The sequence below is a fragment of the Zonotrichia leucophrys genome, chromosome 6, assembly GCF_028769735.1.
Source record: "Zonotrichia leucophrys gambelii isolate GWCS_2022_RI chromosome 6, RI_Zleu_2.0, whole genome shotgun sequence".
NCBI lineage: Eukaryota > Metazoa > Chordata > Aves > Passeriformes > Passerellidae > Zonotrichia > Zonotrichia leucophrys.
In genome coordinates this window covers 16,291,084-16,310,137 of record NC_088176.1, presented here as the reverse complement: position 1 = coordinate 16,310,137, position 19,054 = coordinate 16,291,084, and the positions used below count along the sequence as shown (strand labels likewise).

Below are 19,054 nucleotides of genomic sequence, written 5' to 3'. Positions count from 1 at the left end.
ATACATTTTCTGTAGTAATGTGCATTTCTGGTAGCTGGTTGCCTTGTTCTGTGGCAAAGACTGCTCTTAGGGAGGTAGAAGAGCAGATTAGTTGCTACTGATTAGTGATATTTAATATTTAACCTACATCTGCAAAAGACCAGGAATTCCTGCCTCTCTCATTGTTGCCACAGACAGATGTGTATGCCTTATTTTACAATACAGGTATGAATGTACATTATGTTTTTCTTCTTACCCAGTTTCAGGTGTAGATTTTAGCATTAATCAGTTTGTGCGGAACCTTGGCCTTGAACATCTAATTGACATATTTGAGAGAGAGCAGGTAAGTGGTTGTATTTATTTCCTGATAGTCTGGGCTAGAAAGCAATGGAATAAATAGTAACTGTATATTAGTATAATGTAATAAGACAGATTTTCAATGTGTGACAGTCAGAATGAGTGGGGTGAAGGAGAGGACTGTAACTGGATTTTTAATTGCTATATTAAAAAAATGTATCTTAAAATAGATGTGTATATATTAACATATATATAACACTTGCAACCAATGCAAGTTACAGTTTGTAGTTTGTAGCATGTTTACTTAAGACAAAAAGTTAGAAGAAAGCAGTTGAGTAAAAGTAAAATACAAAAATAATACAGTGAATCTGATGTTCCTGTTCTTTTCACACTTGCTTTTTCTCACAGCTATTGTAAGATATATTTTCACTGTCACTGGCATTTGTTCTGGTACAAAAAACATGGTCTTGCTTTCATTATAGATAACATTGGACGTATTGGTTGAAATGGGACACAAAGAATTGAAGGAAATTGGCATTAATGCTTATGGCCATAGGCATAAAATCATCAAAGGAGTTGAAAGACTTATTTCTGGACAACAAGGTATATGCTTATTTTGAATTATCACGTAATACTGCCTTTACATAATCAATTTTTATTAATTACTTATGTTATTCCAAATTGTATCTCATTAAAAAAGAATTGGTAATAAAACCTGACCTAGAAAATGGCACTTTAAATGGTAAGAATGTCTTCTGACTGGAAACTTGGGTACTTGTATTTATGCTGTGAATTACTGTGAATCTTGCCTTTCAGTTCTCTGCTTTATTTTTTTTCTCTGTGGTTACTCTTTTTTGTTTATATAAGTAGAGTGTTGACTTAGTGCAAAATGCTCATAAGCTCCTTGACATAGGGAATATTTATCTTCATCAGAGCACTCTGACGGGCAGAGCACATTCTGTTGACAAGTTCAGGCCTGTTATGTCCTGTTTGTTGGGTCCTGCCACAGAATGCTGTCTGCTCACTCAGAGAGCAGCTGAAATTCTTACACTTTTCTTTAAAAATAGAGTTGGTGTGCTTTCAGTGAACCAAAATTAACCTAATTGCTTTTTTCAACAGCTTTAGTTTGCATTGAAATTACTGCTGAAGCCTCTTTAGTTGTGCAGGACTCTTGATACCAGCACAGTCCCAGCAGTTGTGAATTCATCATCATTCAGTATGCTTCATTTAACTATGGCTGCAGAGAAGGCAAATAAAACCCTCCAAATCTGTTTTTCTTCTTTGACTCCTTGAAATATCACTTACTGTTGTATTGCTATGTTTCACAGAAATGAAATAAATTAGAATTGGTAGGATTTTCTCCCTTCCTGATTCACCATTTGTGAAATCTCATTCTAAAATTTTCAGTCCATAGTAATGAGTCACTATCCCAAGCTCTAAATTACTTTTTGCTCCTTAAAACAGTAAGAACCAACCCTAAGGTAATTCTTTCCCTGATAATGAAGTATTTAAATGAATCTGGATAATTGTCTCGTAATTGTCAGGTCTTTCTGGACAGACTCATGAGTAATTTGGATAAAAGTTAGTTTTAAGGTGTGATTTCGGCCTTGTGTCTTGTTTGAGTTCAAAGTTTACATAGCCACTAACTGTATACTTTGCCTTTTAAGTAGGCCTGATGTGTTTTTGAACATGTGTGTATTTGTACATATGGCATCTCTTCCTGAAGTATAACCATTGTTTTGAGGTTAGTAGTGGATGAGCTTTATTTTGGTTCTTGCCACTTTGTTTCTCCTGAGCACTATTCCAGTTGCACACTGCTAACATGAGGCTCCAGACTGTGCATGAATCTGTAATTTCCACTTCCCCCAGATTATTCCTTTTAAAGAGTTCATGGCAGACCCAATGTTTAATTCTGGCCACTTGTTAGTTGTCTGGAAAGACATGGCCAGGAAAAACACTTGATACACGCAGTCTTCATATTTTTGTGTCCAGTAATTACGCTCCCATTACTTACCAGTTGTGATTGCAGTTTATCCAGTGCAAACTGACATTGGATTCTGTGTAAAATTCCAATTTTTTTTCATATTTGGAAAGATAGAGAAGTTTTTTTTTAAACATTCAGTATCTTTTAAGCTTTCAATACCAGGCTCAAGCATGTTGGATTGACAGACTTAGTTCTTTGTCAGTTCTCTGTGCATGACCATGGGAAAAATACTCCTACCAAATTAGTGCTTCAGGTTGCTCTTCCCATTCATGATGCCACTGCCACCAGTAGTTGTGGACTGTACAGGGACTGGTTGCTCACTGTGTCACTGCCTGGAGTTGAAATGACTTCTGAAGTAAGCAGTGTTTACAAGTATTTCCCCTGTTGTGTGTATTAGTATACTGAGCTAAGCATGGATAAATGGGTTAGTGCATCTGAAATGATGATTCTTGCTGAGACAAGGATCAGTGTCCACAGATGAGAGAAAACAGTTGTGGTTTCTGACACTCTGTTTTATTAGATTCACATACATTTTGCTGTGTTTTATTGCATTCACAGGACTGAACCCATACCTGACTCTAAATACTTCTGCTAGTGGAACTATTCTCATAGACCTTTCCACCGAAGACAAGGAATTTCAGTCTGTAGAAGAAGAGGTAAATGCCATTCTTTGTATTCTCTCAGTATTTTTGCTATTGCTGCTAAAGAAGCAGATAAGGAAGCATTGCTAGACAGTTTAACTGTGCAGTAAACATCACTAAGTTTAAGTAAAACCTGCAGAAGGATACTTCAGACTCCCAACTTTGACTGCACCACTTATAACCTGTGGTCATGATGTCTGTAACTTTTTTCTTTCTTACATTATTATTGCTTGTAGTATTTTTAGAACCTGTACCATATATCAAATATCTTCAAGATAACAAGTTCTCTGCTACCAATTGATTGCCTGTTTGTCATAGACAGTTTTACATCACTTCCTCCAAAGTGCCGTAATCACACAAGGCAAAATTCTGAACAACTACAATTTTAAAGAGATTAGTGACAATCTTCTCCAGTTTGAAGACTAGACCATGGAGCAGTCAAAATACTGTTTTGGTTTTTTTTTTTAATCATTAAACATATTCATGTGTATTCACAAAATCTGACATTACTTAACAACGAGTCACCTAAAAATTTCTCTTATGATTTTTAATTGTGTTAATACATAATTCATTATTTTCGTTACTTGACTTGTGTAAAGGAAACGTGTTGGAGATCTTCTGCAGGAATGTCATCCTCTTTAAATTCTCCATTTTCAGATGCAGAGTACTGTCCGAGAGCACAGAGATGGAGGACATGCTGGTGGAGTCTTCAATAGATACAACATCTTAAAGGTGCCTGAGTTTTTTGTGGCCAGTGGTTTTACACGTTTGGGGCTTTGTCTTAAAGTAACATATCTGTAAAGTGTTCTACACTTGAGTTCCATAAAGTGACAAGATGTGCCATTCTGGGATCTGCAGAGGATAAAAATCACTTTCCAGGGAAATTCAAAGACTTAATTTATACGGAGAAGCTATTTATAAGTTAATAGTCAGGAAGAAATTGACATAGAAAAATGTCACTGAAAACTGGAGAATTTTTGAAGAAAAAGGCAGGAGGTTTTATGAGAAACAGAAGAGGGTGTCTTTTGAGGCAGAAAAGAAAGGGAATAAAGAAAGGCACAACTTTTGAACTCTTATTTTGGCTTGATTTAACATCAAACAAGTGTAAAAAAACAGGCAGTAGATGAGTTTAAATAATCTAATGGAATTTTGGTTTGTATTTATGTGGCTTTCCTTCTGAAGTAATGGTAATTTTCATTAGTATCATAAATATTTTGATTTGCAAGTAAGTACTACTAAGTTTAATTCTTAACTGAAGTTGCAGTGGAATTGCTGTGCTATATCTGCATGCACAAGATTTTGCAATGCCCAGCATACCTCTGCAGGAAGTATGTCATTTACTTTCTTTTAGAAATGCTTCACAAATCTTCATGGAAGGCATTTCTTAATTTATTGATTGATCTTTTTACTAGTGATTTGGCATCAAGAAAAATTGTGACTGAGCCTGTTAAATTTTAATTAGAGCATATTTAATTTAAGGATTATTAACACAGAGCTCTGTAAAATGAATTGATTCTTAAGTATAAAGTTATTACTTGTCATAAAACAACAATCAGTTTGTGCAGGGTAACTCAATTTGTGTTTCATTGAGTCCCAAGAAAAAATATTCTCATTGCAGTGGCAGTGTAACTGTACTGTAGTGGCTATAGATTATCTGTCCAGTGAAGTGAACTGAGATTTTTGGTGTCATTTTGACTGTTTCAGATTCAGAAAGTGTGCAACAAAAAACTCTGGGAAAGATACACACACAGAAGGAAAGAGGTCTCTGAAGAGAACCATAACCATGCCAATGAAAGGATGCTGTTTCATGGTGAGAATTTGAAATGTACTTTATGAACTTATTTCATCAGCACCACTCTTTATTGGAGGGTTTCTCCTGTCTCAAAGTAAATTTCCTCAGTGGAAGTAGGTTCCAGGTTTTACATGAGTTTTTTATGAACAAGTGTTTGTGTATTTCACAAGGGATGATAGCATGCAATGTACTGTTCTTCTGAAATTTGCACCTCCTTGTCTCTCCCCAAAGGAGACTTCAAAGATCTGAGTGAAAACATTTCAGTAATTATGAATGAAAGTTAAGTTGTGTGCCTCCTTGAGTCTGTTTTTCAGCTGTATGACCAAAATGATTAAAGGTCAAACTTTATTCTGTTAAGGATTGTTTTGGGGTGGGACTTTTTTTGTTTGTTTTCTTGGTTTTATAAGTTGATAACTTAGTTTTGTTAAACATTCCAAAGATAGCTTATCATTAGCAAGGTAAAGCCAGTTGAAGCCTTTCCTGTACACAAATACATAGTTTGTCCTGGTGAGCAAAGTTCACAGTGCATGTTCACAAGGAGGGCTGCATAGTTCCCGACACACTGGGAATGAGTGATTGAATTGTGACACATACAAAAGTGTTTTCAGTGTTTTACTTCCTTTCTCTTAGGCTCCCCGTTTGTGAATGCAATCATTCACAAAGGCTTTGATGAGAGACATGCCTATATAGGCGGCATGTTTGGAGCTGGGATTTATTTTGCTGAAAATTCTTCCAAAAGCAATCAGTATGTGTATGGAATTGGAGGTGGCACTGGATGTCCAATCCACAAAGATAGATCTTGCTATGTTTGCCACAGGTAAGTCCCTTGAAAGAATCTGATTTTTCTTTAGCATATTGAGTCCTAGATTATCAATGCAGCAGTCTCTCTCTGAAGAGAGGTTTGCTTGCTAACCAGACTTTCTCAGTACTCTCTGTGTGCTGGGCCTAATAGAAACTTTCAGAAAACTTTGACATTTCAAAGTCCTAAAGAACTTTCGACCATCTTAAGTGCATTTAACCACATCTTTGCCCTTTACTTAGTGTAAAAATCAGACTTAGGAAGCCAGAGAATGAAGAGGATCTGCTAGATGCTTATGTGAAAGAGGCAGTTTGACAGTTTAGTTCTTTGTCTGTTACAGAGGAAGGAGAAATTCAGAGATATTCAGATGCAGTATTTCTTTGAGGAGGATGTACTTTGTAACAGTCAGCACTCACCGCACATCACTGCTTTTTCACATTCTGAAATAGAGATGTGGATTTGTGGGTGCTGCCACCAACTGAGTTCTTGAATCCACTTTTCAACAAGAACATCTGTTAGCAACACCATCAGTTCAGAATAAACTCTTAGGTCATGGAGTCCGTTTTGGTGGTGGCAGTCATTTCAACCAGAAGAATATCTAGTGTTTGTGTACATCATCTTTTACATTGGTATACAAGGATAAAGTTATCCTTCCAGGATCCTCCTTTGAGTCTCTCCCCCTTTTCATGTTGCTTACTCTTTTCTGGGACTCTCAAATAATGAGGATCTTCTTCCAGAGTTACAGAGGATGCCAGAGTCTCTTCATGCCTTTTAAAGTTTTGAATAAGAAGGGATTTTTAGTTTGTCTTCTGCAAAGAGTGAGAAAAGCAAAAGTTCTGGCAAAGTGAGGTGATAAAAATGCCAGGATTCCATTGTCATTGCAGTAGGTACATGTGTACAGAAATAAGAGCCTTTGTTGAGTCTTTTAATAGTGAAAACAGCATTACAAACTGGTAAATGCTAGTCTGAGGTGTTTTGCATGGACCTAGAGTTTGCCTTGGCCTTGATGTTGACTTGGCTGTTGGATACAAATCTAACATTGGAACACTTGTGAATTATGTTGTCAGGATGAGTAATGGGGGGAGGGGATAAAAAACTTTTTCCTAAAAAGCCCAAAATTTTAAAATAAGTAACAAAGAAAAGGTGGTGGCAGTCTCTGAGTATATTGTTAAACATGCTGTTTCCAGTAACTTAAATAAACATTTTTCCATATTACTACCAACCCTTTCCTTGGACTAGAGCTTCCCAAAGTGAGTGCAACTTTTGTTCAGCAGAACAGAATCTGAGAAATTTATGAGCTATGAAAGCTGAATTGGCTTCAAGGTTCAGAGTCATAAGCATTGTGCATTCATGGTCCTTTTTCCCTTTCAACACAGGCAGTTGCTGTTCTGTCGTGTAACATTGGGCAAGTCCTTCCTGCAGTTCAGTGCCATGAAAATGGCTCATTCTCCCCCAGGACATCACTCAGTGACCGGGCGGCCCAGTGTCAACGGACTGGCATTGGCAGAATACGTCATTTACAGAGGAGAGCAGGTAAAGAGCGTTTGGGTTGGTTTTATAGACTCTCTTTTGTCTTTTCCAAGGCATGTCATGCATTGGGGGCTTGTTCCCTAGGTTTGTGGGTGCTAGGGCTTGATTTTGTTTTTAAACAAACTCCAGCTGTGGTTGCAGGTGAAAGGATGCACGTTTCCTGAATGATCCAGGGATTTTTACCTTCGGCGATTTGCCCTTTTTTCCTTTGGTGGTAATTTTTTCTCCTCCTTAACAAACATTATTAATTCATCCAGAGAATCAAATAGTAATAAACAATGTGTTTGTCACTTTTCCAGGCTTATCCAGAATACTTGATTACTTACCAGATTATGAAACCTGAAGCCACCACTGAAGCTTAAGACGAGTTACTTGTGGGAAACCATCAAACTTCAGATGCGAAGATAGCAATGGCTGCCATCCCAAAAATAACAACTTCTTGTTGAAAAACTTCCCATTCCTAGGTGGTGTGGTAGCAAATGTGAACAAAATACACCAGTTTTGACTTGATAAAGCTTTAATAATGTACAGTATGTTTTTCTAAAATTTCAGAAATGTCCTCTTTTTCAGCACTTTAACAGATACCATTCCAGGCATAAACTGGGGTTTGGCTGTACTAAATTATAAACAAAAATTAACTTGAAACAATGATTTTATACAATACTGCATTCAAACCTAGCAGAAATTGTAACGGTCTATACAGGAACTCATTTTACTAATATTGTGTTCTTTAAAACACTGCATTTACACTGAAAACGTTTTCATTTGTAAAACTGTAAATAAGAGCTTTTGTACTAGCCTGGTATTTATTTACATTGCTTTGTAATATAAGTGTTTTAGAACTGCAATCTTGTACAAAATGTTCTTTCCAGATGTTGGTTTGTTCATCTGTGTTTTCTCATGCAAGATAGATTTGAAAAGTCAATTTTTTCAGGTTTTATCACTTAATTGTGGGGGAGAAAGCAAATTTTATCTGAAGAGGCTTAGAAATATCCAACATTCAGTATTTAGATTGAATACACAAATTTTTGTTCTGTATTTTTATTTATGAAATATACATTCCTGAGAATGATGGGCTATGAAAATAGAATGTTCCAGACAAATACTAAAGTGGTTTTCCACCTACTTCCTAGAGTTGCATATTTTATTTCCGTAAAATGCCTTCTGAAGTTTTTTATTTAACTATAGGTATAGTTAACCTGTATGCTCACTTCAAGGCTAGTAGACCTTGCAAGTTACAGTTTTAGTAAATTATTTTCTTTGAATATAGATGGAAAATTAACCTCAAGAAGTTCTTTCTTGAGTTTCTCTTGCTTACATTTAAGCCAGGAAGTTAGTTTATTCCTAATATGAGGGCAAACAACTTGGCCTTTTTTGTATGCTTTTTTTGGTAGATTAATCTACCTGTTTTGGTAGATTAATCAGAATAAGAGCATTGCAAGGTGGAAATGTTAAAAGCCATCCTCTCATCTCCTGTGTCTCGTCCATGTTAACATTGAAGCTGTGGTTGAAGCAGGTGTGTAGGGGTGTGTTTGTCTGCTTTCAGCTGAGTGGAGCTGCTGGGGCTGCGCCTTCTGCTCCCAGCTCAGCCAGCTGGGAGGGGAGGAGCAGCCCTGCCACAGCAGCTGCTGCCTTTGGTAGCCCTGCTGAGGCCCCTTGGGCAGAGCAAGAGTGCAGAAGGTGCAGCCCCTGCCCAGGTGTCACTGGGGGCTCCTGGCTGCGCCACCCGCTCTGTCAGCGCTGTCATAGCTCTCTGTGTGTTCTGCTTTCCTGCCATCTGCAGTTTTTACCTACATATTTCAAAAATATGTAAATACAAATTATAAGTTACTTGGGGTTAAAGTGGGTAGGAGTATATTTTAGTTGTTTAATATTTCTACATACAGAACACTGTCCCAGAAGACAATTTGTTTGCCGGGCATGTTATTTTACCATGGTTTTAAATGTAGTAACTGATCAAGATAATGAAATCCTCTTGCTGATGTGGTGGTTATGTGATTATGCTCTATGTAAAAATGTATTGAACCTTACCCGGTTATGTAAGGAAACTGAATAAGATTGCAGAATTCTTGCAGAAGGTAATATTGGCTATGAATAAAAAAGGCATTGATTTTTAGGTACTTTCTCCCAGCATGTTGCCTGTTCCTTAGGTATAGTAATGCTGGAATTTGTGTTCATGCAAAATCTGTTAATTATGTTTAAAACTTTTTTGTTATTGCTAAAATGCTTCATTCTATATGAATGATCACCTAATGTCTTGTAAAATGTTGTGGTATGATAGCATTTTAAGTGGTACCACAATGTTGGTTTTGTCTGTTTGGGGATTTTTTGAGCTGTTTTTTTGCATGACATACCTTGCACTCTGAAGATGGAAGCTGTAATGATTTGATAATACTGACTGTTGAGGTGAACCTTTAATCCCTTGTGCAATTAGTTCTGCTTTACTCATCTTGAAGTGTCTTTACATGTACTGTATGACATTCCATATCCATTTAACACTAAATAAATTTAATTCACTGGTTTTCTGGTAGCTTGGGAGTAATTACAGATGTAGTATGTTAACCCATTGTTTTAAATGTAAGCATGCACAATGCTGTAACAAACTGCATCACTGGAGGCAAAATTAATTGCATTAAGTAGAAGAGCTTTTAATGTGAATGAAAACCTGTAAATACTGTGAAAACTTGTAGTTTTATATGTGGCTAACTAACAGCTTTAGCTAGTAGTGAAAATGTTTTAGTAATAAACCCAGAAGTCAGCTACAATTTGTGCACTTCAAACTCCATTATACGGTCCAGAACTGAGAAAGAAAACTTGCTTACATTGGTTTGGTAAAATGAAAAGTAACCTGAAGAGTCTTACCTTTCAGATAACTGCATGGGTGTTATACATACCTGAGAAACAACAGAAGGAACTGTTTAGATCACTGGTAGTATTGCAATAAGTGAGTAATTTTATTTCAATAGGACCATTTATATGGTGGTAGGTTTCCAAAAACAGGTTTGTATATAAGACTTAAATAGACATGAGCACTAGAGGGCACAACAGCAAATGTTTTCTAAGATCAAGGGTAATGAAAATCTTTAAAGGATCTTGGAAACATAACTTCTGATAAAATTGCTTTTGAAAATTCCACCTGTCTGGGTTGTAAAAATTAACTTTCCATTTTGCATTAGATTTGGTTTTGTTTAATTAAATAATTAGTATAAAAAGAAATTATGCAACTAACCAAATTGGAAATATTAGGATCTTTTATTAAAAAAACTTAATCAGAAGTTAAACTTTAGTTCTTAGAAATCAAAAAAAAATCAGCCACACTCTTATATAATTGAAAAAGTTGATTACCCGTACAGTGCATGTTACAGAGGTATGTTGGCACTCATTTAGAATGCAAATGACAGAGTGTATAAAGGAATTACCACTGTCCTTTCTACCCTGAACTTGCTCATTAGCCATGTATGTGTATCTGTGCATACACATACTCTTGCTCAGTCTCTGAAAGAAAAACTTAAAAGAAGTTTTGAAGGTGTTTTTTCTTGTAGAACATTATTGTCAGTGAGAGTGCTGCAGCCTAGGAGCCATGTCCCCTTCTTTGGCCCATCTCCTGAACTTAATATAATAAAATGGGTTTTCTCTTTCACTGGAAGAAAGAGTGGGTGGCTTTCCTTCTGCCTTCCAGTTTAAAAAATAGAGACTTGATTGGTATTGAGCTGAAGGTTGCTTTCTTGCCTTCAGTGACCTGGCAGTGAGGCTGGCTGAGGCCTGCCCCTCTCTGGTTCCTGGAGCTGTGCTTAAGTTGCAGCAGGAGGTGAGGTGGTGGTGTGACCGTGAGGGCATGAGGGGAGGTGTGTCCCTCCTGTCCCAGTGCAGCAAGCATAAGCAGTGCTGCTTCTGAGAGTATCAAGGGCTTTCTTCCCTCTCCCTGTGGCTCACTAGATCAGAAAGAGCTACAGACAGCCAGAGCAGGACACAAAAGAAAAAGCATGTAGGTGATTGGTTTGAAGATGAAGAGTTCTGCCATAAAAAGGGCAAGGATGGCAACTGAGAGAAGACAGAAAGGAGAGAATAGAAGAAATAGTAACCTGCAAAAAAAGGCAAATTCTACACCCACTGAAAAGGCGTGTTAGGAATAACAAATGTAATTGTTGGGAATGGCCAAAGTAGTCAGTGTATATCAGCTTCCCAATTTACATTTGACATAAAAAAGCAAACAAACACTGATGTATGGACATTATGAGGCTCCTTTTGAGAAGAACACATGTTTTAGAAGGGGAAAATTTGCAGCCAATTCAAAACATTAATGTTAGACCTGGTGAACTGTGTGCAAGAAAAGAAATAGAGTTTGAATACCAAAGGCAAGTGTCATGCGCAACAGATCTTCAAAACTTTGGTTTTGAAGCATTGATTTATCAGAGGCAAGCTGAAAACCCCCTGGATTCTGTATAGTGGTAGGATGTATTTGGGAAGGTGGGGATGTTAATGCAGCCAGGAAATTCGAAGGAAGTGGAGGTGAGATCCCTCTCTCCATCTGCAAACTTGATAAAGCTGGTTCATTTATGAGTGTGTTTCAGCTGGAGTCTTCCTGAGTGGCACCCAAGGTGATTGGGGTGGCTCCTGACATGTGCAGTGACACAGCCAGGGGAACACTTCCGAGCAGAGTTTTTAAGGTAGGACCATTTGCAGTTTTCAAAAGACCACGAAGTATTTGCAGACCTTAACATGTAAAGCAAATGTGAATTGTTTAAGGAGCAAAAGAAGATGCACCAGTGCCTAGGAATGTGTGATGGAGGCCTTTTATAGTTGGAAAAGCGGCTTCGTGTCGCCTGCTAATACTGTGTACAGAGCTGGAGTGGTGCATGTGGGGAAGGGTTAATATTAAATAGTTGACAGAAGTAGCCTGTGAAGTGGATTGGGAACTAGTTTTTGTCAGGGCCAGAAATGTCTGGCTTTGTGCTGTCCAGCTCCTCTTCAAAAGGTAACTTTGCCAGCAATGCATTTGGAAGCTTATTTCACAATAAATTTATTAATTCATATTTATTTCTTTCACAAGAAATCTGTTCAGTTTTCTGGGGCTGTGCACATCATAGCTCAATAGATGTGTACAGAAATAGAATTTCTTACTAGCCTGATAAAGAAGCTGGTAAGTAAATTAAGCAGGTTAATAAATTAAGCAAATAGTTTGGACTCAATCTTTGAGGGCTTTTCCAATCATACTGATTCTGTGATTCTGTGAAAGGTAAAAACTGATTTTGTTGCAAAAATTAGTAACAGTAAATCAATTAGTCTATGTAAATTTATGACCCAGCTGAGGCGGATATTGTATCTAATAGCTTTTTAGTCAAAGTAGAAGCTGACAGCAGTCACATTAAGTATTGTTTCAATTAATGACAGAGTTAGCTACTAAGCAGTGCAAAAGTGTCATCTTTAAATAAATAAACCTGCATATGATGACTTATCATAGTTCCCTATTTGAAAGTATTTTACTGAAGCATAGCAAACATGAGATAAACTAATTAGATTTGAAATTAAAGAGGTTTACTTTGAATAATAAGTATTCATTAGGGCACTTGTTTCTGTTGAACAAAGTCTAATTCAGTATTTAGGGAAAAAAACCACTTAGCAGTTGGGTACTAAAACTTCAAGATTTAGAAATAATTAAAAACCACATAAATAAGTGCAATTTGTATAGACAGCAGCATAGTTCCAGTAATGACATGAGGCCCCTGAAGCACATTGTGCCAAAGGTGTTTTTTAATGCAAAGATTCTAAACCAGGTAATCAGACAGTGAAATACATCTGACTTCAAACTAAATGAGGTAATGTTAAAGCTTATTTCAAAAGATTAGGAATGTGAAAATGCACTAGAAACTGCAAAATGATAGGTTTTAAGAAAACATTCTCCTATTGGGAGTAAATCTCTGAATGGAGAACCATTTAGCACATTACTAGAGAGATGGATGTCTGAAGGTGCAGAACAGACCTTAAGAAAAAAATGAGGTTTTAAAAAGAGGAAGGGAGCAGGGTTGTGGGTGCAATTGACTGAGCATCTCAGAGTGGTGGCGACTACATTAACAGAAAATCAGGTCAGTGTTACACCACAAGGTCAAGGAAATCATCCACACTAAATTAGAGTGAAAGGCACCAAGTGTCTTGATAAGGAGGAAAAATTAGAGAAACACACTGCTCTTTTTTGTCAGTGTGTCAGACTGCTGAATTTCTGAAATAAAAAAAAAAAAACTTACAGTGAACCTTCTATCCAATATCCTACATATATATGCCATGTAATCATTTTGGGCAGCTTTAAAAGCCTCTTGGCATTTGTATAATCAGACTCAAAATGAGGTGGAGAGGCAGAATGATGAGCTAGCTCATTTCAAGCAATTCTCAATATTAGCACAGAGCAGATAAGTCCCAGGGGAATTCTAATGGAGATAACCCATTATGGATAGGACTGGACAAATATGGAAACCTGCTTTTTTATGTAATTGTATATTAAACCATATTCCAATGCACTTCTGAAATACCACCTATTATTTAAAGTGTTCTTAGTCAATTATAAATTTGGAAACACTAATAAAAAGAACAGATATTTATAAAATGCAGAAAGAAATAATAGTAGTTTCAGACCTGGAGCAGTTAAGTGGAATGTTTCAGTTAGAAGGAAAATTTGACACTTAGTGTAAATATATTTATTCAGGGACATGCTTTAAAGTTTTCGATAGTTTTATTCATGTGAGTGCCATGTGTCAGCTGTAGGGACATAGTCCAGCAGAAATACTGAAATCATGGCAATACTTTGCAAGAGATACGGGAACCTTGTGGCAAATTTTAAAAGCCAAGGAGTCATATAAAAATAGTCCATAAACTCTTGGGTTTAGGTATGCCTCCTCTTTGTCTTCTGAGACTTCCCTCTCTCAGAAATTCTAGTTCAGTAAAGCAGTTGAACAAAATGTATGAGTTAAATATTTCATATGTCAAGTTTCAGCTGTGTTTAGTATTTTGTAAAGAAGAAAGAAAAATGGTGTGACTTTGTACAATTAATAGCTTAGATATTATTGTGTGATAGGGTGCATTGTTATGTATTACAGATGTTTTACTGCAATATCAATAAATAACATGTTTTCCTTTTAAAAAAGAAACAGACTACAAAATAATGTTTAATATGTCTCCTCCACTGAACAGAATTTACAGTACTTATTTTGTGGGGTTTGTGGTTCAGCAGCTTTTACCTACTTAAAATAATGTGTTTGGACTCACTGACCTACTAGTTTTAACACAATGAATTATCTCATACCTGTAAACACACATTTGCCTCTTAATTCTATTAGTGTCCAGAAAATTAATCAGAATTATATTTATACCATAATTTAGCAATAATGATTTTAGGTTATTGAGTTGGAATAGTTATCATTTCTTCATCAGACACAATGCATTCTCCCCTGTTGTATCTAATTCTAATGGTGAAATGCAACCAGGATTTCCCAAACAAATTCATTATGTCCTTAGGTTTTAAAACTGACTTCATTTTGGTTTCTTCTTCTTTGCAGCATTCTGTCTCTTTAGACCCATCTGAATTATTTAACTGTGTCTGCCTTTTGCACCTTCTCCCTTGTTGCAGAGAGCAAGGATTTGCCAGCATTAAGCAGCTTCTCAGTTAGAGCCTGCCCCTCTCTAGACCCTCTGAACAAGCAGAGAAATCTGTTCTGTGGGGCTGCAGCTTCATGATCTAAAATGAAGTGATGTGGGTGGCTTGTGACAGGAATGCACACATCCTAAATGAACAGCAGTTTCCATGGGGATGTCTGTACCTGTAATAGCACACAATCACGTGCCATTTTTATTGCTGGAAATCCCTGCTTCTCTAACAGCATTCTTTATAATTTTGTCTTGTTTCTTTTTTCAGCCCAGTGCTGTAATAAAGTGATTTGACATGGAGTTCTGTGATAGTCACAACATCCACTAAGAAGATGAAAGACATTTCAGTTCATAAAAGTGAGGTCATCCACCTTGGTCCCAGGTAACTTCACACAAAAAATTCTGCTGTGGTGTTTTCAGTATACACCTTTTAAAAGCAAATTATTACAGAATCCTAGAATAGTAGGGTAGGAAGGGACCCTTAAAAATCCTCTAGTCCAAACCCCAGTCCCAGATGAGCAGGGACATCTTCAACTATGTCATCAGGTTACTCAGAGCCCTGTCCAAGTTGAATATTTCCAGGGATGGGTGATCTACCACCCCTCTGAGCAACCTGTGCTACCATTTTACCATCCTCATTGTAAAAATTAGATTAATTCTGGCTGATATTAAAGAAGCTATATTGCAACAGGTAATTTCAAAGCTTGTATTTAAGAAGGATAAAATGAGTATATTGCTATAGAGATATTTTATTTACAGACCTTTGCTTGCTTTGAAATAGAATATTTCTATCCTAGATAGAAATATTAGTTAAATCTTAGGAGTAAGATCACATCTTAATAAAGCTGTTTGCCCTTTTAAGTAGTTTGAAGTAAGGAGTATCTGCCTGAGAGAAAAGGAACTGTGTCCAGCTTGGATTTATAGTTTAGGATTCAAAAACTTAAGTTGGGGAATATACACCACTAACTGTTGAGAACAAGGTAGACAAATCTGCTTGCTGCTGATGAAAAATGCATGTGAAATCTGTAGCTCCCTATGTGGAAAGCAGGACAACCAAGACCACCAGTTCTGCCAATCAGTCATTCACATTTCCCACTGTTTTCTGCTATTGTAGCAAAATGTGAGAAGCTGCCCCCAGGCCACACAAACAATGCTCTTCATTGGTCTTTACTGAGGCATGATCGGGCATCTATGCCGAGACTGCCAGCCTCAAAGAAGTGCTAGAGGATGACATCTGCCAGCCTGGCTTTGCTACACATAGATTTATGAGCTGTGAAAGATGGCCAAATTAACATCTTCTGCATTCTTGATAGGATTAGGGTTTCTGGGACATGCAGCCATTTGCATATTGCCTGACTTACCACATCAGTATTGTGTTTGTGGCTCATTTTAATAGACTGGGAGGCAGTGGAGGCATAGATTCTCCCTTTACATCCTGCTGCTCTTCCAGTCAGTCTGGCAGTGGCCTGGCTGTGTTGGTTTAACAGACCTAACAGAAATCATATTGCTTGGTCTGACTTCTTCCAGCTAGAACCTTAATGCAACTCAAAAGCAGCAGCAGCTGTAAAAGCTGTTTTGCTCAGGGAAGGATGCTCTTCCCTGTGGTGAGCTCATGCAGACATACACATGAAGTTGAATGATAATGCATTTCTATCAGAGCCCACAAAAGTTGTCCCTAGGAGTTAAAGAGAGAAGATCTGACAGAAGGTACCTTTCTATGGCCTCAAGCAATTATTGAAAGTTTTGGAAAGGTTAATTTACCAGTAGGAACATAGCTTAAATCTCTGTCCCTTCACCCCCTCCCCACACAAGACTTTAGACCACTTTTTTTTTCGTAATTATTTTTATTTTATATTTATTTATAAATGGTGATCATCCAGTGTGGGTAAAATATAGTTTGTGCTTGTCACTAGACTGGAGATGGCTTCACTTTGCTGTGTGTGTTGAGTGACAATGGCCACACACCCCTCACAATATTCCCCAGCCTTGGGGTGCCCGTGTGGGATAACTGGGTTAACAGCACAAGCCTGTGCTGAACAGGATCCCTAAGGTGCCTAGAAAAGAGAGGGTGTCCAACAAACCACTGTTTTAAACTTACAAAGAATATTTATATGTACTGATTCCTTACCTAGACTGCAATAATAAAAATCAAATTAGCTATCATTTTTCAGGAAATTATGACTTTTCCAGGCTTATCTTCTGAGTTACCTATGCCAATTTTTTACTCACACTTTCATTGATTTAAAATTAGCTGATACTTCCTCTCAAGTGTAAATGACTTCTACTACAACTGATGTGTGATGGAAATATTTTCATTAACCTCATTCAGGGATTAGCTCCAAATTTCCCACAAGAAGCCTACTCCACACTGGTACCTTAGTTTGAATAATTTGAAAGGAACTAGCACTGTTGAGAGTCCCAACTCCATCAGGTTGTGAGCAAAGGAGCTACAGAGGTGGAAATGTACCTGAGCATCAGAGTCTGATTTCCTGAGGCAGTAAAGAGTGTGAAGAAGGCAATGAAACATCTGCACAACCACTGCAGGTGAGGAGGAGCCATGTAAAAGGCAGACCAAGCTGTGGCTGATTATATTGGGGTATTATTAGGCATATACTAATCTTTTTGTGATGTTATTTCATTACTAAGCTACATTTACCACATGGGCACATTAAAAGGAAGAAAGCAACCAATGCCAGTGATTTGAGCTCTCCCCACCAGCCTGGTGCTGGCAGAAAGGGCCAGCTGGCTCCTCTTGGTGTCCCAGTTCTGTGTTTTCCCCATAGGTGCCCCCTGCACATGGCTGGCCCCCACTCCAGGGCTACCTCGTCTCACAGAAATGAAAACAGAAGCTTTATCTCCCTTGGGTCTATAATACCTTCTTTCTTAAACCAAACTACTTTTTGTTTTTCGCTGCTGTTTTCCTACATGACCATGGCCCCACGGTGTTCCAGCCCTGAGATGCCCATTGGAAGGAGCCGTCCCGTTGGTTCCCGCTGCCATTTGCCAGGCCCCACAGAGCTGCACAGAGCCCGAGGCATTGAGATGCTGTCCGTGTGTCCGTGTGTCCGTGTGTGCCGGCGGGGGCTGCAGGCGTTCATTGGCCCCTGCTGGGTGGGATGACATCAGCCCCGCTTGCCACAGGGCCTCCAGCTCGCCCCGACGTCTGCTGAGGGGAGAAAACCATCACACCACACCCTCCCGGCTCCAATGGCAACACAGGCAGCTTCAGGCGGGGATAAAAGAACTTAAAAAAAAAAAAGAGACGCTGTAGTCTTGCTATTAACGGGAGATGAATTGCGAGAGACCATTTCACGCCCACGGACTTCAGAGAGCAGCATCCCCAAGAGCCATTTGCTCTCAGCGAGAGTCGTGCTGAAGCCCTTTGCTGTCAGGACAGAAGCATGCATATAAATTTTATACCATTTGTCTTTGAGCAGAAACAAAAGATCAGCTCCAAATCCTCAGCATCTCGTCTCGACCAACACAAAATAATACTGTCTTGTGTGGCTGTCTTGTTAGTCTTTTCCCATCAAAAGAATCGCAGTGATAAATTTATTCATAATTTTGGGAAAGGTTTTGCTCTTAAAATTAAAAAAGAAGCAGAAAACACATGGAGTTGAGTCTATATTTATTCCTGTTAGTGCAAATCATGCTGCTGCTAAGGATCGTGACTTTGAGAAGCGCAGAGTACTTTTTTAAATTGAAAAGAAACACAGCTTTAAAAGGTTAGCCACTACACTTTCTTCTCCTGCATTTCACTAAACTAACTCTGAGGATGATACAGCTAATGTATTTTCTAGTTCCAACTGCAGAGTGAAAAAAAGAAATTAATTAGGAATTTTTGTTCTTTTTCAACCAAGAATTCTAGCCCTACAGACATTTTGGGACCTACGACTTTAATTTACTCATGAGAGAATATCTGCTGGCTCTAGTAGTGAGAATAAATACAGGCTCTGTAAATAATATGAAGAATGAAATGCTTTAAGACATTTCTTATTGAATTAAGACTGTGTGCCTAAGTAGATATTCAATACAAATCTGTATTTTAGGATTTGGATATCTTTAATTGGACCAGATTTTGTCCAAGGGATTTCCTTTGTTAAACAGATATTTTAGTATTTTGTGAATGTGTAATAAGAAATTAGTTCTGTGTTTTACCATGACGCTTCCATGAAACATTTTCTCATTTTATGCCAGAAAATAATATCATGTTAGAGCCTAAAATTATTAAAGCTGGAGATATACATGTATCAAACAGATATACACTTGTACCTAACAGATACAAATTAGGTATCTGTACAAGGTACAAGGAAGGAGAATGAGGGCTGAGAGAGTTAATCTAAACTCTGTAATATTGTATGGTTAAAAGCCTCTTTCATGTAGCTGTGTTCATGAAG

General features: G+C 37.7%; 1 protein-coding gene across 1 annotated transcript in view; it reads left to right on the top strand.

Moving 5' to 3' along the window:
* TNKS2 (tankyrase 2) overlaps positions 1–9,552 on the top strand; it is a 28,793-nt gene extending 19,241 nt beyond the window's left edge. Inside the window, exons 20-27 of the mRNA XM_064716316.1 lie at positions 240–322; positions 759–879; positions 2,819–2,916; positions 3,559–3,633; positions 4,606–4,711; positions 5,324–5,510; positions 6,869–7,025; positions 7,322–9,552. Coding sequence (XP_064572386.1) covers positions 240–322; positions 759–879; positions 2,819–2,916; positions 3,559–3,633; positions 4,606–4,711; positions 5,324–5,510; positions 6,869–7,025; positions 7,322–7,384 — 890 coding nt within the window. The 3' untranslated portion in view covers positions 7,385–9,552. The remainder of the gene's footprint in view (positions 1–239; positions 323–758; positions 880–2,818; positions 2,917–3,558; positions 3,634–4,605; positions 4,712–5,323; positions 5,511–6,868; positions 7,026–7,321) is intronic.
* The last annotated feature ends 9,502 nt before the right edge of the window (positions 9,553–19,054 follow it).